The sequence below is a fragment of the Sylvia atricapilla genome, chromosome 8, assembly GCF_009819655.1.
Source record: "Sylvia atricapilla isolate bSylAtr1 chromosome 8, bSylAtr1.pri, whole genome shotgun sequence".
Lineage (NCBI taxonomy): Eukaryota > Metazoa > Chordata > Aves > Passeriformes > Sylviidae > Sylvia > Sylvia atricapilla.
The window spans coordinates 29,794,974-29,815,847 of NC_089147.1; the positions used below are offsets into that span (position 1 = coordinate 29,794,974).

General features: G+C 39.0%; 1 protein-coding gene across 1 annotated transcript in view; it reads left to right on the forward strand.

The window, feature by feature from the left end:
- The first annotated feature begins 7,745 nt into the window (after positions 1-7,745).
- Positions 7,746-20,874, forward strand: part of CABCOCO1 (ciliary associated calcium binding coiled-coil 1) — a 43,989-nt gene continuing 30,860 nt past the window's right edge. Inside the window, exons 1-4 of the mRNA XM_066324241.1 lie at positions 7,746-7,882; positions 10,738-10,907; positions 13,958-14,108; positions 18,255-18,327. Of these exons, the coding sequence (XP_066180338.1) occupies positions 7,746-7,882; positions 10,738-10,907; positions 13,958-14,108; positions 18,255-18,327 (531 nt within the window). The remainder of the gene's footprint in view (positions 7,883-10,737; positions 10,908-13,957; positions 14,109-18,254; positions 18,328-20,874) is intronic.

Consider the following 20,874-nt stretch of genomic DNA (forward strand, 5'->3'; position numbering starts at 1 on the left):
GAATAATGTTCTTATTTGGTTAATTTATATACACTGTAAAAGGGGCAGTAACACAGCTGTACAGCTATCAGCCACAGAGCACAGCACAAATTGCAGGAATTCACAGTGTGGGCTCTATTTCTTTAAAATTCACAGTGTGGGCTCTATTTCTTTAAAATACTATGAATAATTCTACAAAACACTGCAGGATCCAGTTCTCTGAACCTCAAAGATTTCTGACTCCTTTTGGAAGCACGATTGGTCTACCTGTGTCAGTGAGGGTCAGGATGTTTGAGCAGGAACAGGAGCTACAGACGCGTTGAATCTCACACTATATATCTCAGTCTTAGTGGGTAATGGGCATTTCTTGTCTCTTGTGCCCCAGCTAGGACACAGGTACTGTACTTTGTGGTTTGCACATTTTAAGAAACTGAGGATGACAACCTTCTGAAGGTGGCAAACTGCTCCAAAGAAGTGGCAGAGTTTGAAACAGCTGCAGAAAATCCCAGAAGGCCCTTGCTTTATGTGGGGCACTGCAAAGAAGTTGTTTTGTCACACCAGCTCCCTCAGCACATCCATAAACTTCGCAAAGTAAGTTAGCTCTTTCTTTGTTCTCATTACTGTTCACCTACCAAATGCTGGCATTTTATTTGATCTTGCAGGCAATTGCTATTACTCTGAATTAATGCTGCTGCATGCAATACAAAGCTGACAGAGAAACTATTTCGCCGTAGTTTTAGTTCACTACTATTCCAAGTTTATTAAAGAAAAAGGAGCAAGCGCTGGGCCGAGGCTCTGAGGAGAGAGAGGCTCTGAGGGAGAGGGGCGGGGCTCTGAGTGGAGGGGGCGGGTCTATGAGGGGAGGGGCGGGGCTCTGAGCGGAGAGGGGCGGGGCTCTGAGCGGGGCGGGGCCCTGAAGGGAGCGGGGGCGGGGCTCGGCTCTGAGGGGAGCGGGGGCGGGCGGCCATGTTGGACAGCGCGCAGGTACCGCCGGGAGGGGAGTGGCGTACCCCTGCCGGGACCGGGCTGTTTTGTGTTAAATTGTCTGTGCGGAGTTGCTACCGAGGGCCGAAAGGATGGTGAGGGGTCTGGAGCATCTCGCTTGTGACGAGAGGCTGCAGCAGCAGGGCCTGTTTAGTCTGGAGGAGATTGAGAGGTGGTCTCATCAATATATTTAAATGAGGATGGTGCCAATCTCTTTTCAGTAGTGCCCGGTGATAGGACGAGGGGCAATGGCCATTACAACAGAGTAATTTCCACCTCAGTATGAGGAAGAATTTCTGAGTGCACTGGGCTGCCCAGGGAGGTTGTGGAGTCTCCCTCTCTGGAGAGAGAGGCATTTGAGGACATTCCAAGCCCACCTGGGCGCGTTCTTTGCCGCCTGCTCCGAGTGACCCTGTCTCGGTTTGGGGATGGACTGTATTACCTCCAGAGGTCCCTGCCAACCCTAACATTCTGTGATTTTGTGTAGAAGAGGGTGTGGTGTTAAAAATGCTGTGTGTGTGTATATATGTCTATTTCTGTATAAAAACACAGCTGTGCCCCTGTTGTCCCCGCAGGCAGTGCGGTGGAGAGGCACTGCCTGCCCCAGAGAGGCAGCAGAGGCTGCGGGCCCTGGCCCGGCCTGTGCCTCCGCCGGGCTGCTGCTGCTGAGTGCCCCGTCCCCTCTGACCTCCCGCCGCCCCGCCGGCTTTCACCCGCTTACACACTCTCCTTCAGAAACCTGTGCTTATTTCTCGCTCTGTGGGCTTTGTGTGGCAAGGCTTTGGTAGTAGGGAGCTACAGGAGTGGTTTCTGTGAGAGGCTGCTGGAAACTTTTCCCATGTCCACTAGAGCTGATGGCAGCCAGCTCCAGGACAGACCCACGGCTGACCAAAGCTGACCTCACCAGGGACATCGCTGGGATTACAGATTTAGGGGGGGGAAGAAGGAAACCATACACCAGCAGATGGAAGAGTGTGGTGAGGATACAGGAGAGCAGCAGTCCTGCAAACACCAAGGCCAGCAGAGGAGAGGTAGGAGGTGCTCCAGGTGCCAGAGCAGATTCCTCTGCAGCCCATGGTGACGCAGCTGTGCCTCTGGGGCCCATGGAGGCCACAGTGGAGGAGACACCCATGTTGGAGCAGTTCCTGGAAGATTCCCTCATGGGAAGGGCCCAATGCTGGATCAGGGTTAGAGTGTAAGGAGTCTTCTCCATGAGGAGGCAGCAGGGTCAGACACAACATGTGATGAAATGACTGTAAGGACTCTACCTCATTCCCCTGTGCTCTTGGGAGGAGGAGGTAGAGAAAATTGGGAGTGAAGTTGAGCCTGGGGAGGGAGGGGAAAGGTGTTTTGAAATGTAGTTTTTATTTTGCATTATCCTACTCTGATTTTATTGGTAATGAATTATTTTTCTGCCCGAGCTGAGACTCTTGCTCATGACAGTAATTGGTCAGTGACCTTTCCCTGTCCTCATCTTTCCCCACAAGCCATTGTTATGTTTCCTCTCCCTTGTTCAGCTGAGGTGGGGCTGACAGAGAGGCCATGGTCGGCTCCTGGCATCCATCCTGACTCAAACCACCATAGTTAACTTTTTTGTGGTGGTAAGAGTCTCCTAATTTTTGATAGTTGAGGGAAAGGCTTGTGGTTTCCTTTCAAAGAGCACTGAGGGAGTGGAAGCAAGCTTACACTTTCCTTCCAGCAATATCACAGTTGTATTTCTCACCTTTCATTGCTTTAGGTAGCTGAGGTGCTCTGGAGGATTTTACAAATCCACAGTGTTTGCAATGATATTTGCTTTATATTTGCTTGTCTTTGGCCTCCTCCCTGGTTTTTTTTCCTGTTTCCTTTTTTGACTTGGTTGACAGAGGTGTGGTTCTGACAGGCAACTCATCTCATGCTGCACGTCAAGAGATAGAGGAATAAAATTTATTCCTCCCAAGAATGTGTGAGGTGTTGCATCACCTCAGAATTTCTCCCTCAAGCCTGTCCATGTAGTTGTAGCTACTACGAGATAATTTCCTTCTGGTTGAGCTGCTTTGTTGTCTCCACTGGCCGAGAAGTTGCTGTGACTCTTGTGGCAGTGATTAAGTGCCTTCAACCAGTGTCGTGGTTGTGTCTTTGTCAGTACAAAAGCTTACCATTTAGGTTTCCTTAAATAAATAAACCCTCTTCCACGTGAAATGTGTGATTAAGTATTCTAAATGCTTTATGAAAAAAAAATCTGTATCTTTCACAGTGGGCTCCGTTAGTGCTCTCTGTAAATATTTTGGCAGTTGGAGCAGCGTAACACTGGGGTAATGCAGTCAGCTCAGTGAAAGGATACAGGGTGTGCTCGATGGGAAACGACAGGCTGTCAGAAATATATTGTACATCTGTTTGAAATGTACCACTGAAATTTTTGTAGTTTTTACTTCATGGCTTTATAAAAAGATTCTTTAGAGGAATTCAGGGAACTTTTTTTTCCCCACTTGTTTTCTGTTCTTTATGTATTGAAGTTTGTTCTACACCACACTAGCTTACCTTTGTGATATTTCTGTCTATCCTTCATGATTTATTTTTACGGGAAACCCTGTGGATTTGTGTGTATTTATGAATCACATTCTATAGTCTCTAGTTTTGGCTGAAAGTAACTTCATATGTAAGGTGTAGGAAACACTGAATTCTGGCAGGGTTTTTATTATAATTTCTTACGTTTTGAGACAATTCCTTTTGGTGTAAATTGAATATTTCTATAATTGTTCCCACTTGTAATGACTTTCAGCAGAAGGTCTGTAAGAAAATCTGAATACTGATCTTAGCAAGTCTTGCTGCTGCTTTATTTTTAACCACATTTTTTCTCGTAAGTGGTCTGCAGCTGTGAAAACATCAGTAAAATTTATTGTCATCATATATTTTGTCAACCATAACTCTTGATATTTGGACTGTGAAATTTTTGATATTTTGTTATTAAAAGGACACTATCATGTTTATAATGGTCCTTGAAAGTTTTCTTTGCCTATTGGTTCTGTCTTTTGCATTTGACACATCTGCATATTTCCCTTCTGAAGGTAGTTGAAACTAGTGCTGGTATTTTTATTTCCTCATTTGTTTGATGACAAAAGAAATGTTTATGACTAAAAATAGCAACTATTGATCTTGACTTCCCATTAGGGGAGGAGAGAAGTGGGGCCTTTTAAAAACAAACAAGTACAGTGAATGTGTTTCTGTTTCTGCCTTAACTCTTTATGTAGAGAGCTTCAGGATTGTCTGCTGCAGCTGAAGCATTTGACAGCTTGATAGCACGATGTGTATAATAATACAAATAACAGCCTGTGTTGCTGGTGTAGGCCGGTTGGGTTTTTTTCATTCCCACTTTGGTTAAAGTTGTAACTGATACACAGCACTCTTCCAGGATACATCTGCACTGCTGTCAGCTCAGGCAGAGTAGCTGAGCTTGCTTTACATGAGCTGCTGGACTGTTGAGTCCAGTCTGATTTCCCTGGTAAAGTGAGGAGAGCAGGATCTTGGGTTCCTTGTGCTTTGAGTATTTGCTACAGTTGTCGAGATTTGGTAAGCTGTTCCTTTGTGTGAGTATTTTTGGAAGCCATGATTTTGCAAAGCAGGGTGGTGTATAGTCAAACAAATGCAGATACTATCTTCAACCACTGCAGAGGGCTCATCCCAAAGGACAAGCTTGTTTTTCTTCAGGAATGCTGGTGCTGATTTCCATCGCTGTGTTTCAAGGTTTGGCCACTCTGGAAAGGCTCTCACCAAAACTGCAGGTAGTGGGGTGTTTTTCCTAGCCAGAGGTGACTCAGTACAGGTTTGGGGTTTTGGCAGTTCTTCCCCACCCCTGTAAATACAGAGGGGTTTTGTAGTTTGCTGTTTAACTTTATCACTCTGCTCCTACTGTTTCCTGCTTCGTGGTGGCTTGTGAACATTGGCCGAGAGATTTAGGAATGTCTTACCCTTTTGTTTTAGAATGTCTGGTTTGGTATTTTGGTTTGATGCTGTTTACAGGGGATGCCCACAGCACTTGGAGTAATGTATTGAACAGCCAGAAACATATTATGCATTCAGAACAGCTAAAAATCCTTCAAAGGAAAATGAAACAGTAACAAATAATTCTCTAGTAGCAGCCTAAATAGGCTTTCTACTGCTGGGTATGAGCATTGTTAGGATTGGTTTCAGGAGGTTTTTTTTTCCTGACACACAAAAACGGCGTTACTGGAATTAACTCACCTTGGATTACCTCAGTCATTCTCTTCAGTCAACACTAAAATGGACAGTAAATTCTTTGACACCAGTGAATGCATATAAAAATAATCTCCCAGTATTTTCAGTAGTGGTTAAAGACAACGATCAAGAGACAAAAGTAATCAATCAAAATAATTGTAAGCTTTTAGTCAGATGTGTGTGTGTAGGTTCAGCCTAAACAGAAACTGTCCATAAACACAGGATTGTTTAAATGATTTATGGACCTTTGATACTTTCTTAAATAGCAGAAACATTGCTGATTTAAAAAAAAAATTAAATCATGTGTTTTCTCTCCCATAGTTGCTCATCTGTCATTTGTAACAATATTTCTTCTTATCTGATACCTGTGCTTGTTGTAGTGGACACTGGTGCCCCAACCCCATCCTTGTCCTAAGCATTAACAAAACCAGTAATACCCTGGTGGGAAGGTTGCTGCTTGGAGTGTTGTTCCAGGCTCCAGGTGGTGAAATGGTTCTTGGGAAGCGTTCACCTTGTCCAGTTAACTGGTGTGGTTTAATGTGCAGATTACAGAGTTACAGCAGCTGCCCATCTCCTCAGTTTAAACTGCCACTTGTAAAGTATTAGCATTTTGCCTTACTAACAATTATGCCCAGTAATATGTAATTTATATAGCTGTGGTCCTGTAAATCCCAAAGTATTCTATGTAGTGAACATCCTAAGAGGAAGTGAGGGAGGAGCATTAATTCAGTTTCCAAAACATCAATATCAGTTATTTGTATAATTCAGCTCCCAAGCTTCTGAAGAATTTCACGTTCAACAGGTTTCTACCACCACTTCAGGAAAGCATTCATACTTTTTCTCCTTATTGGGATATGTCTTTCAATAATTGTATAATACTAGATCTAGTGCTATTGTTTTTTCCTTGCAACATCAATTATAGCAGCATTACTGAGTGTCGGAGTATTTTTTTTAATGCTGTGTTAATTACTGCTAATAAAAGCAAACTACCATCATGCTTTAACTATGTGAAGGAAGCCTTCATTTATTCCATTCCTGTTCTGATGAGACATAGTATTTGAGACTGACTTGTTTACAGTTGGGAACAATAATTTTTCTTGTCGAAGTATGTGTGAAAGTACTTCAGTACTTAATTAATTGAGAGGAGAAGAATAGTCTGTCCACTGAATGAATGTTCTTTGTTGCTCTCAGTCTTGTTTTGTCCCTGCTGACTGTGGTTCTTCAACCAGATTTCAGTACATCTTGTAGCTCAGCAGCAGCAGGGGGAGTAGTGTAGCTTTCTTTGGGGGCTCTCCTTGACCGGCGCTGGAGTGAGCTGGTATCAGCTCAGAGCAGTGCTGGTCAGGCTTAACAATCAGTGTGTCTCAGGAGTTCTGCTTCTTTCTCCCTGCTGGAAGCAGGATCCTGTGAGCTTTGCCTTGCTGCACTTCTGTAAACCCCGGGTCCAGCAGATGGACAAGTGTACCTGCTACTGGCAAGTTGTGACAGGAGCTTGTGTGGTCCGGCCAGGCAGACTCCCCACAGGCAGGCATTTTGGGACTGGTTCAGCTGCCAGCACCCAGTGCCCAGCAGGGCTTTGTCCAGTTTGGTCTTGAAAATCTGCAAGGATAGAGATTCCTCTGACTTTCTGGGTTATCTATTCTAATGCTTTAATGTTTTCATAGTGAAATATTTTTCCTTATGATGGCCACTGTGGATCCCCTTCACCTGGAGCACTACCCCATGACCATTTTCCCTTGTTCCCCTACCTTGCACCTCTCTGAAGGGGCTGCCTCATCTCACACCTCACTTTGTCCTCTACATATTCTATTGTGAAACACTTCAAGGGGATGTTTTTATACTGGGATTTTGCATTTCATAGATTTCTTACTGAAATTTCCTTTTTTGTCAATGACAACACAAAATAAAATATCATCAAATGTTTCTATTTTTTCTAAGACTGTTGCACTGTTAGTTCATGCTTAGTTATTTATCTCCTAAAACATGTACATCCTTCCTAGGAACAGTAGTGCCAGATCCTGTCAGATCCTTGTGTATCATTCTGTTGCAACAAACATCTTGGATTTTATTTGGCTAGGGGAAGGAGAGTGTGTAGACAGTAAATTTGAAAATGCAATCAAGTACATGGTGGAGAGAAAATAACACAGTAATATGTGTGTATTCTCATAATAAGTTTAGGAGAATGTTAATTTTAAAATTTAATTATTGTGCAATGCAGTATCATGTTGGTCAAATTTAGATTCATGGATTCTTTTGCACCTTTAAATCTGTGTTGTTTTTACTTGCAAGTTAATTTAATCTTTTGCAACAGATAATATGTCAGTGTGTTCCCATATGAATTTATGATAAAAATGATAAAAATACTGTGTTCCATGAATCTCCCCAGCTTTTCTCTAGTGAGAATGTGTTAAGATATTGTGCTACTGCCATATAATTACAGTTGTCTTGCATTTTTGGCACTTGTTGAATGAATCCCTTGCCTACCTCCTCAATATAAAAATGTTATTTAGCTCAGTTACTGACATAATAAAATAAACATTTTTAAAGTTACATTCCTATATACGTGCATGCAGGCGGAAGGCCGAGATGAGGCTGAAGACCAAGATCAGGATGACATAGGTGGAGAAAAGATTGCAAATAAGACATTTCTTTCTCTTTCCCAAATTACTGCCTTGTCAGAAGAAAATCTGGAAGGAGTTGAAAAGTAAGTAGCAGTGACAACAGTGCTGGAACCCATATAATAGCGAAAAAAAATTGCAGACTGTTTGTTAGATTTCTTTTGTGATGGTCATGTCATTAGTGTTTAATTGTTCAGTTAAATCACTGATATTTAATATTTTTCACAAAAGATGGAAGAAATACTTTTGATCTCAGATCCAGTCTAGTTTACTGTTTCTCCTGTATCTCTTGATTTTGTTTAGATTCCTTTTTTTCCACTTATATTTCACCTTGTTGTGGTTTCTGAGTATACAATAACTTTAAATACACTGTCAACAAAATACTAAGATGTAAATAAGAACAGACTGATACTGAGCTGATTTTTTTGTAAGTTTCACTGGGTAACTTTTTTTGCTAAAACATTCAAGATTCTATACTGTAACATGAGTTACCAAAAAAAATCAAAAAGGTCTTAAAAGTTCAGCGAGGGGTGGAAAGCTTAAGAAGGCATTAGTAGGTTGCCATTATGGTGCACTGGGGAAATAGGAGGCAGCCAAAAACTTCTGATGTCAGGCTGTCTTTGTCTTTCCTCTACCAACATTCTCCCTTGAAATTAGTGTTTAATAGCAGCTAAATTTAGGAGGCCAGGAGTTCAACCCGAGACTCCAGATTTATATTTTTCAGAAGTGCAAGAATTATTTAGGGGCAGTTGTGTCTGCTAGCAGGTTCTTAGGCAATTGAAAACCAAAGGGCTGGGCTGCTGGTCTAGTTTGGGAAGGAAGAGGTGGGGGAGGTATAAAATCCAGCTTTGTTCCTCTGAATAGGTAACCATTTAATAGAGATTAAAATATTCCTGAAACATACTCTGTTCTTCCTATTTGTCACTATTCTAGGGAGCAAAGGTCTTTCTGGGATTTTTTTTTTAAGAAAACTGGAAAGAAAATTCATTACCATCAAGGAATAATACAAAAATTCTTTCCTTTTCTGTTTTCTCTTGCACAATAGGCCTCTTTATATTTAGAGGAGACTGACATGTACGACTCATGGATATTAAAATGTGCTTAATGACACAATCCTTTGTGCAACTTTCTCATTGTGATTAAAAAGAAAAGCACTGAAAGATCCTATGTTCTTTTAGTCTCAGCTGATCACATGTATTTTTATATACTCACTGTATAAAGGGAATGTGTACTATATACTGCATCTGACTGGAAGGAGCATAGATACAGGATATTTTATGCACACTAAGCAGTTCAGCAAAAGCATTAAAATTTTGTTTACCACAGTGCATTGTGTGTATTTACAAGAGCAGTTTGAGGGCCACAGCTAAGGTTAGAAAATCAGAATAGATCTGATTCAATGTGAGAGTTTTGATGTGCAGCATTCCCATCTGTCAGGGAGTTTTGTACTGCTGTCCATCTTTGTAAGACTTGAGCCCTATGAAGAAAGAAAAAGCAGGGAAGGTAACTAGGAAATCTAACTGCCCCATCATACTGTTGTCAGTGACATGCCTTACGGAATATTGAAAAGATGAGCATTGTAAGCAAAATCAGAGAAAATCTAAATCCCTGAGAAGCTCTGATTATGAAAACACAGAGTTGGCAGAAGCTTCAGAGAGAGAGGATATGGACTGTTTCAAACCCTGGAAAGTTCAGCTGGCCGTGTTCCACTTCTATTTCAGGACACAGTTAAGTGTTTTTAACCGACTTGCATGTGTGCAGCCGTACAAATTTGTCATGCAGAACAAAGGAATACATGTTTTAAACAAAACTGGTTGGATTACATGCTTTACTCTGTTAGCTGTTGAGGCTTTAATTAAAGAAAGAAACTCATCTCGTTTGACAGTGTACCTGTACTGTGTTGATGAACCCCCTGAAAATCTAATGGCTGCTATCAGTGGATCTGGGAATAATGTCCTGCTTTGGAAGGAATGAGGAGGGAGCAGGGCTTGGGAAGACCATGCTTTTTTTACGGGAGACTAGAAACTGTGGTCACTGGCACCTGTGTCCTCAGCTGTAGTTAAGAAGCCAAGGATTGCTTTAATGTAAAACCTAACTGCCTGAGACATGGCTGAAGTTATACTGGAAGAATTGAAACCAAGCCCTAGCCCCATTCCTCTCTCTCCATGTGGAAAAAAGCGCAGAGTTATTATAAAAGACGTAACTAATTCTGTGTTTGGACAGAGTAGACATAAATGTGTCAGCAACAGTATGGCCTCCTACAAGGGAGTGTATTTTTTCATAAATTTTGCAAGTTAAACTAAGTGAAAAAAATTTCATCCTGTGCCAGTAAAGCAGGATAAGGCTCTTTTAAAATGTTTTCACCATTACGGAAGTGCAATTTAAACTTCTAAATATTTTAGCTACTTTCAGTAATTATATATTATATTATTTACATTAATTTTCAAATGTACTTTTTTGTCAGAGATCCCATGAAAAATAATCTTGAAATGGAAACAAAAAGATCTTATTACTACTGTAAAGCTATCTAAATTGGAGTGAAAGTGTGATAGTGGGAAGTGGAGACTAGTTGTGTCATTTCAGCCACAAACCAATTCCTGATGAAACATTCTTTTTTTTCCTCTGAAATTTTCAACGTATTTCTCTTTGGTTTTGCAATGCTCTAATTTTTTGTTCTTCTGTTAGTCATATCTTAACACTTCAATAGTGTCTGTGGAAACCTGCAGGTAATTGCTTACTTTTTGATATGTCCTCTGATCATAAATGTTACCTAGGAATTGAGGTAGCTGAATTCAAGAAATTATGTACATTTACACATATGAATAATATAGCAACTAATGTTATAGGTAACATAGATATAATTGTATGCAGACTAAGTAAGACTTTGGAATCTGTAGTTTATTTTTTAATTTCATTCTTCTACTCTGCAATTTTTTTTTAGGAAGATGGAAGAATTTCTGAATCTTACACAACTAAAGACATCTTTCAAAGAAGCTATTTTACTAGATTATTATACTGCAGGATTTTGGTGGGCTAAAGAAATGAAATTCAGTCTTATCCAGCTCTCAGGATTCATGGATCTATTAAATTTTGCCTTGGAGAACCTCAGCAGTAAGTATAATTAAGAATTGTAAAATAAATATCTGAAGTGGAAGGCAAGAATGTTTCCCAGTCATTTTCATAAAGTGATACTTAATTACAAGTAATTGTGAAATGATGCATTTTCCTCTCGAATGTTGGTATGTTAGACCTTGTGCCTGAAAATAATTCTTACTGACAGATTTCAAGTCTTTTGGCTAGAATATTCTTCGTTCTTTGTTTGTACAGTATGTGGTACAAATGGGCCAGGTCCTGAAGAGACCTTTTCTTTGCTATGGTAAAATAAATAATAATTACAGTAGAATGAGAGCAAAGAGCTCCTAAATTCCAATTCCAGATTTCTCAGTGACTGACTCACTGTAGCCTTGGGCACATTTCTCTGCTGTTCAAGATATTCAGTACATTCTGTAGCATTACAGCAGGTGAATTATATTTTTTTCATCCTTGGAGGTCAACTCTCAGCTTTCTATATGGCAAATGCTGCACTTTTGGCACAGAATGTATGTTAACTAAGGACTGGTGAGGGAAGTAAACTGGCATTGCTGCTGAAGATGAAAAATGACAATGAAAGGGCCGTAGCTCCTGTGGCTATGAGGAAATTTGCCACAAAGCATGAAGCTTGGTCTAGTGGGAATGAAACAGCCAGAAATAAATGGTAGCACTGTCCTCTAAAACCTTCTTTGTCAGAGATTCTAATGCTTGCTTAACATTCACTTTGAAGGTGATTATGTTGAGAAAAGTCCATCCCAGAGGAAGAGTGAAAGGACTCAGCAGTTTCATTCAAAAGTGAAGGCAAATATTTAAAATCAAGCTCGTAATAGTTATTATACTCTTTCACTGTAATTTAGTTCAAGGGCCTTTCTGGCTTGGAAATTTGACAGAATACGTACGTGCTTTATGATTATTGGAATTCCAGTTGTCCTTCCTGTCTCCAGTGAGACAGTATCTTAACATATGCTAACTATATTACTATAACAATGGAGCAGAATGGAAACCCGTCAGAAATTAGTTTTATGAGCCCGTGTAATGCATGTGTACACGACAGGCTGGTAGCACAACCAGTTATTAGAGCTGACTGATGTTTTTCAGGAATGTCATCTTGCATTAAGCTGTGCCAAACTTTTAACTGTTAAAGCTGAAATGTTCCATGGCCCGGTCTGCTTTTGATGAATTTTTATATATAAAATTGCAACTGAACCAGTTTAGTGGGCTTGCAGACAGAGCTGTGAGAAAAAGAACCTATTTTATGTCTTTTGTTTTGTTTTTTGGTTTGTTTTTTGTTTGTTTTGTTTTGTTTTTAACAAGTCTAATGCCCCGGTGCTTTGAGGTAAAGATAAAGATTTGGCAAGTGAATGCTGTGAATTTGCTTTTTGTTCTGGGAAAATCCATTTAGATTTGGCTGAGATATATGTGGTTTTTAGAGAAAGAAAATGTAGTTTTTAAATGCTTGCAGGAAAGTTCTTTTATTTGCTTCACAGCCCAGGGCTGAGATGAATTTTCTTGTAATTACCAGACATTTTAACTAAAAGCAAAATTCTAATGTCTTCTATATTAATGGCCCTTTCTTTTCTTTTCCCTGCACTGGGCCCAGTCAGCCTGGAGAATTAAGCTTACTTGGCCATAATAGCAAGAGTATCACTGAGCAGGAAGAATGGATTTAGGGAAGGAGGGTAGTGGAAAGGAGGGTAGTGCATTTAGGGCTGGTACAGCAGCAAGGAAAAGTGGAGGCCTTGCTAGATAGGGAATCAGAATGAGGTACATGATTTGATTCTCTTCTATCCATTGAGAGTAAAGTGCTCCTTACCTCAGAGAAGTGCCGCATGAGTCGTAGGGAGACAGGTGGTTGGGATAGAAAATCAGGTTCCAGAGGAAAGATGAAAAATTTGGATGAGTTGGCAACAGACTCAGAGCCTGAGTGATCCTGTTACGTGCCTTCACTTCCCTACAAAGGGTGATATTCCTGGTTCTGTTGCTTTTCCTTATTTCCTATGGCTTCTATTTCCTCTGCATTCTCTTGTGTGTGTTTCTTGGCTCTTCCCATATGGTTATTTATATTGTGTTGCCTCTCTTACTGAAAAGTGAGGTAAAATTTTCAAGCCTTTGATTACTGTACCACTGAAGGGCAAAACTATAAAAGAACAGAAGTCCTCTAAGTATTTTAATTTGTTTTCTGTACAAATAAAACCCAAGGAGTGTATCAGTAGAGACATAAAACAATGAGGAAAATAAATCTCTTTCACCACTGGTGGATATTTCCCCATTTTTTTCTGTAGATTTTTTTTTAGGCATAAAAGGAAAAAAATAAATTCTATTTGAAGCTTTTATTTTTAACTTCCCGTGGTTCTAGTGATGGCAGACACTGTGTGCAAATCAGAAAGATGAATCCTTTCTTTTCATAGGTTCAGCAAGCACTAATATATTTCACATTGTCCTCCTCGTCAGTACAGTTATCAATGAGAATTTAAATTCTAATTCCAGCCTGTTTTGGCATTTGGTTTTGATTTCCAGGGTAAAAATGTAAAGTAATGATCTGGTTTGGAAGGATGCAAAAATGTCTCTAAGTTTGATGATCATGCAGCATCTTATGCATATTCATGTTTCATCTTTTATGACTGTAAGCACTTTGAAATGTTCTTCACCCTTTTTAATATCTGTTCCTGTATTTATGCCTTATGTTGCACGGGGCACGGTCAGAAGAATAACCTTTTACAATTCATAAGCAGTAGGCTATTTTAAAGAAGAACATACTCTGCCTCTCAAATTTGCGTATTATTCTGCCTGTGGTTCTCTCAGCATAGATAAGAGGTAATATCTTGAACACCCTTTATTGTGATCCTTCCATTGTGGAGGCAGAGTGGTGGTTTTGTGGTGGAACTTTAATGGACTCTTTATTGATGAGAATAATGGCAATAAAGGCATTTGACTGCTGTTGGTTTTTAAGTTTTTAAGTGGTGGGTCATAACTAAAACTTCAAGAAGTCTTATAATTAAAATGGGCCAAAAAGCCCCATGCCACCTTGTCATGTTTATACATGGTTTTTGTTCTTTGGGATTACTTTGCAGGCAAACATATGACCTTGGGAGATAATTTAAAAGAACTTGAAAAAGCAATGACTGCAATAGGAGAAACTGAGTCCAAAGAAAAATCACTATTTGACCTGAGTTCATTCAGCATTGAGCAAGCCAAAGCAATCATTGATTACTTGGTTACCAGGTATTTATTTCTACAGAATCTGTTCTTATTTCAGTAATCTAATATAGTGGGGAAATGACTGATGAAATAACAGTAACAACAGGAACAACAACATCAACAATTTTTTATTATTATTGTTATTACGCTAGTACTACTATTATTACTAGTATTGTGCTGTTATTTTACTGGCTACCTTATTATTGTGCCAACATACTGCAAACACCAAACTTTAAATCATGAAAAAGAAGAGAGAATATGCAAAGAGGAGTAAAGATCTGGCCACAGATGTCAAAGCCTAGAAAATAAATCTAGACTGGAAGTTTGTCAAAATGTAAGATTATGCTGAAAATACTCCTTTTGGATTTTGTTTCAAGTGATAAAAGAAAAAAGAGTTGTGTATGGGCAATGTTCTTGTTTTGCCTTTAAAAGCTACTTTTAAATTCCATCTGAATAAAATTTTAGATATTACTCATCTTATTTAGATCTTATCTAGAGTCTGTTACTCTAAGTATTTGTCTGGCCTTGACAGTTATAGTGGACTAAAGTGATTTTAAGTTTTGTACTTACAGAATTAAGGTTCTGATCATATAGGAGTCATAAGAAATGCTGCACTTCAAAATCAGCAAAAATCCAGTATGTACATGAAAAGGTTTTGTGACAGGCCTCACCTTTTAAACAGACACACAGGAAGAGATGCAAACAGCAGTAAATTTGTTATTTATTTGAGAAAAATACGGAGTCTGATGGCACCAGTAATGCCCCTGTATCAAGTTTTGACTGTACAGTAATGTGTACACACCTTCTTTCACTGGAATGCTGTGGTGAAGGCAGTGGCTGTGCTGGCACACCCCTGTTCACAGTACATGATGGACAGAACGGTTCTCCAGCTGTTTAACCATCCATGAATGTCAGGGGCAAGGAGGTGGAAAATTAATAAGTTACTCCTGTAGTATGTGCTCATCCACTGTACTGCAGCTGTAGTTCTTCAGCCCATTTTCTGACCCCAAAGGGGGTGATGGAGGGTGGGGAGTTTGTGGCAGATGGGCGTAAAAACTGAGTAAGATCACCATCCATATGTAGATTCGTTGGGAAATTTCTGATTGTTCTTTAGGAAAAGTTTAACACAGCAAAGAGGGACTTTTTTAGTGTTTTCCTGAATGCGGAAAAGTATTTTCTCTTGAAGAAAGGCAAAATTCTAGGGTAGGTATTAGCCTTCCAGTTTACAGTACTTGGATTCACATGGGGATTTAAACCCATTGCAGGCAATTTCTCTTACGATTGGGCTATAAAATATGTCTCTTTCTCCTGCTCTCTGATTTTTTTCTTTTCTTTCTTTTTCATGGAAAATATAAAACACTTAAGGTTCATCCCATAAGAAATGGGAACATCTCTTTAAATCTCAAATTTCTGTAGTCAAGGCAAACTAATGTCCTGCCAAGTACTAGCCCTAAACTAAAAGGAAACTTGGCATTTAAGATGTCTCAAGTCCTTTTACTTCTGTCTTCCTGTCTGTCTTTTATGTGTTTATATGGAACAAATGTTCTTTCCAAATAGCTTGTCTATAGCTCTTGTGTAAATTATCCATCGAGAGATATCTTGTCCATGAAGTAATTCCTTCACAGTCAAAAGAATTTCATCCAAGAGATTAGGTGCTCCATCCTACTTCCACCAAAGTATTAGCAGGGCAGGAATACAATCAAGCTGCAAAACTTTTGCAGCAGAATGGTATTTTGGCCACCAAATACATGCTTGTATGTCCAAACTGCTCAATTTATTACAAATGTGTGCTGTGGCAACGTCATGGATGTACCTGCATACACTGAAATGTCTCATATGTGTCCAGTTTATGCAATCCATTGTTTCAGTCACTGGAATTTTTTTTTTCTAAGTAAGAATGGAACTGGCACACTTAAATGGGTGTACTTTAAACTTTATGAACTCAGAAATAGGTATAATTTTATTACAGTTCAAATTAATGTATTAGTTCAATACACTTTTTCTTGTTTAATTATAAATTATAAGCCTATATATTTTTTTCTACTCAAGACAGTATGACATGTTGTAGTTCAGATCACATTTTTACTGCTGAGCTGTAAACCCACGGGATGTATAATGGAAACAGGGACAAATGCTTAACCATATTGGCACAAACTGTGCAGCAGCTAAAATGACACCTTCAGGTTTGGTGGAAGGTGACAGTTATCATCTTTTTATCTTGTCTCCTTGGGCAAACACACATCAGCATGGCTCTTGACATTTTCTTTTCAGGAAGCAGTGGAGCTGGGGAAATATGTCATTGTTAATTACCTTCAGATTCTCATATGACATCATCAGAGAGCCTATTCTTAATAATATTGCTTACACAAGTAAAATTATTTCTGTGTAATTGCTAGAAATGCTGGTGTGGAATTTTTAAATTGTTCACAACAAATAGAAACAAAAAGGTGCATTTTGTATAATGCCTGATAGAGGAAAGAAAATGACACTACTTTTTCTAAATAAATGCTGATGTCTAATTTATATAATTTGATTTTAAGAGCACTAAATGGAGGAATCTTTTCCTTCATACAGGATTAGTGTTGCCAGGTTAAACAGAGATCTGTTTGAAAATAAAGACACAAAATTCAGAAATGCCAAAAATAATTTACTTATATTTTTGGATATATATTTTAAATTATATGTACCTGTAACATAGTCCCTAGAGAATATCATAGCACATTTGGGGAGGAAGGGGAAGGAAAAGTTCTGAGTTTTAGGTGCTGTAAATCTGGCTTATTTCCAAAGCTCTAGGATAAGAGAACAAATTTGAAATATTAATTTCTGCCACTCCAGTTGGAAGGATATATGTCTTATTTCCTGTGTGTCTGTGATGTTCATAAAGTATTTTCTGTCTTCAAATAAACCCTGTTAGAATTTTACCAAATGACAGGTGTGTATGAAAGGGGACATACATTTACATAAATCAGTGTGAGTCATTCCCAGGTTAAGTCCTGAACTCTTTTAAAGCGTAATTTCTGTGTCTCCACTGAAACATGGCAGGAATTCTTTGGTGAAGTGCTGCAATAAAAGCGTACTTAAATGAAATTGCAAGTACTGTAAGAACCGAATTATTTGCCTGTGTGCTTGGGGGAAGGCAGCCTCCAGCTGATGGCAGCCAGACTTCTCACATGGGCCTTGTCAGTACCAAGCCAAAGGTATTGCTGGCCCAGCTGATGGGTGTCCCAAGGAAAAAACCTGTGTCCTGTCCCTAGGCAGAAAGGAACCAGTTACAGATGTTCCCTCCAAATATTGCTGTGCCTTTCACGGATGCAGCAGGCAGGACAGCGATAAATTCTTGGAATCATTCTTCAACCTGGACTTGGCTATGAAATCATGGAGCAGTGTTTTAAATCATATGTCAAAATGACATGACAGAAGCCAGGAGTTCTGTGTCATGATTGTAAGAGAAGAGCTAATTGTAACAGATGGACTGTGACAAACAAAACTTTTTGTTAAACAAATGCTGTATCATTGATCATTAGAAAAGGAAACAAAGAAAATTATTTAAAACATGTGAAATGGAAAGCCATACTTGTGTTAAGGAAGACAAACATTTTAGTCCATTGACAAAGTTTATTTAAAGTTACTTTTGTTGTAGTACACAAAACTGCTGTGTGTTAATCTAGTTTTTAGTTTTTCTTTGAGGAAATACTACACTGGTTTTACAAAGTGACCTTGAGAGAATAAATATGTGTATTCTTTATTGTTTTGGTGTTCCAACATCAAACTTTCTCCCTGTAACGGCAGCCCATCCCAGAATCTGAAAAGCTGATTTGGCTTTGTTTCCTTTTTGTCTGCTATTGCTGATAATGAAGGCATAAGTATCCTGGTGATAAGTGTTTCAGGAATTGCTTTTTTCAGAGTAGAACTTTGTCTTCTCCGAGTTCAATTTCATAAGGACGAAGTGGATGTATTTTTAAGTATCTCATTGTGTTTTCTACAGCCATCTGATAATAAATCCTGCAAACTAAATATGCTGCTTCTTGTATCTGAATTTAAACAACCGTTTCTTTTTAGAATTTGGAATGTTACTGTGCTAGAGGGTAGCTCTTAGTTTGACAAAACTTGTAATATTGTTACCTTCCAAAAACTTACAGCTGTGATAGTCTATATTATCCTGTTTTTCAGCTTATTTAAACACTATAAAGCATATGAATACCTCTTCCACGGTCGTAGAGAAGAACCTGTGATAAGTGATGAGGTGAGTCACTTATATAGATGGAACTCATTATGCAGAGTTACTTAACGAGTGCACCATGGCATGTGTTTCCTATTGCTCAAAGCGACTTGGTGTCAACGTCCCTGCATTTCTAACGTAAAACGGCTGATTAAAGAGCGCAAGTTAAGGTGTTTTGATCCTCATATTCAAAATTAATTTGGGATTTCAAAAAAGTGTAAATGCAGTGCTTGGTTAAGTCGTTAGTTGTGTTAAATCAGCAACACTTTCGTGTAGGTATTTGTAAGTTGATGCATGTAATTTGAATTAGCAACGTGAGTCTGACTGCTTTAAAATCAGCAATCAAAATCAGAAAACGTTGTGTGCCATGCCTAGTCTGACCACAGCCCTAACAGAGATGTGTGTATACAGGGTTTTGTTTCTACTGTAGCCACCAAGAGTTAATTATGCTGGCTATAAAGAAAGAAGCAAGCTAGAAACTGAGCATTCTGAAAGACTTCAGTTAACAATAGTGAGTTGGCTTCACAGTCAGCTTTGTCATGTGTTCTAACTTACATGTGAAAAAATACATAAGCAAATACGTTGATGCAGAATGTGGCCATTAATCAAATGAGCTGGTTCAATTAATCAAATAAACCTTCCTTTAGCCTGACTGTGCTTTTTCAAAATATATGTTATAATACATTAAAATATATTTGCATTTTAAATTTGTATTGGGAGCAAACTGATTGCCCAGAGAGGCACAGCAGTGTAATATTTTTAGTAATACTTGTATTTTAGCTTATTAGTACACAGTGAAGTTAAAATTAGTGCACTGGGAAAATTCCTTTACACTTTCAGCTGGTATTTTGGCTCTGGTGATGTGGGATAATTGCTTTCCATATTGCTTTTAAGTAGCCATATTACAAAAATTACTTTTCTTGACATGGATGGAAATATTTGGAAATTATTCTTGTCATTTATAAGGTGGGTTAAAATTCCAAGTATGATGAAATTGGTGACAAAACTGTCAATACAAAGGTAGAGTGTGTGACAGGTCTCACCTTTTCAGCATTACTACGTTAGGGTGGAGGGTTTATATTAGGTAATTAGATCAATAGGTGGTTAGCACTTCTTAATTGGTAAAATCGATTTTAATGAGACTTTGATGAAGTAATTCTTGTGTAAACTTGAATAATGAATCTTAGAAGGTTTTAGACTAGCTTAAAAGAAATATGTTTGTGTTTTCTGAAGTCTCATTTCTGAGTGGTTGAGATGATGATGCACTGTCCCAGCCTCAGGACAGGGTTTGCCCTGGGCAGGCTCTGCTGAGGAGCAGCACCTCTGCTGAGGGTACCAGCACTTCTGGGCAATGGTAGAAATGGATTTCAGGGAGTTTGGTGATGATTCATGCAAGCAACAAGTGCCATCTGCAGCGACAACTGTCACAAAACCCTGCATTACAATCTTAGTTGTAACTCCTTTATGGCCTTTTCTTACCTATGGTGCCACATCACTTTAATCCATCTGCTTTGTATTCTGAGCTCCATGGCAGAGAGCTTTTAATTTATCCAACTACACTCTAACACACAAGAAAATCAATACTTATATTCTGTTGGAGTTTATTTTGATAGGGTGATGCATTGTTCTTCAATAAGTAAAAGTTTAAGGTATTGAAGCTGCACATACAAATTTATGGCATTATTTGCACGTGCTTTATGTGTTAAAATGTGAGGAGAGATGAACTCAGCATAGACTTCAAGGTTTCTTTTGCTGTAACTTTGTTTTGTTTAGAAATTCTTATGCATAAAAGAGATCATTACTTCTATTTTGCATTCCCTTAGAAGAACAGAGTTTTTTGGGCTGCCATGGTTTGGTGTGTGTGGCTGTGGCAGGAGCATACCAGGGGTCACTTGCTCTGCAGTGCATCTGCTCAGGGAACAGGAGGTCAACAGGGAATTCATAAGCTGAAAGTAGATAGCAGCCAAACTTTCAGCACAGATTTACTGTCCTGTTGTAGACCAATGTCTTAACAAAAAAAAAAAAAAAAAAAAAAAAAAGTTCACTGCAGACACACCACAGCCCAAAGCTGGATGTGATCCTGACTCTAAGCTGAGTGCAGCTAATGTCTAAAAAGTTTTCCTTTAGCTCCAGCAATAAAAGCCTGTTCTTTTGGAATAGGACACTGTAAATTGTAATGGCCAGATTTGCCTAAATAACAAGAACCACAGTGTTCCAAGAGCTTAACTACAGCATTATCTCCTTTTGCAAATGAACACTTTGAGACGAGTCAGTGAAATGACTTGCTTCAGCGGAATTGATTTGCTTCCACTGAAATGGCTGTAGCTCAGCGAGTACGTGTGCCAAAAGAATTACCTACGGAATAAAAGCCCAGCAGCCTCAGGAGAAGATCTGCTGCTTTAAAAGAGATGCAGCTACAACAAATAAAAGCTGTACTCAGTGTTGTAATGGATATCCTTTTAGGGAAACCACAGTGTGTGTTTTCCAGAGAAATCTTATAGCGATGGGTTGTAAAGTCATTGGATATTTTTTTTTTTTTTTTTGTCTAGCACAGGCAATTATGCAGTGTTC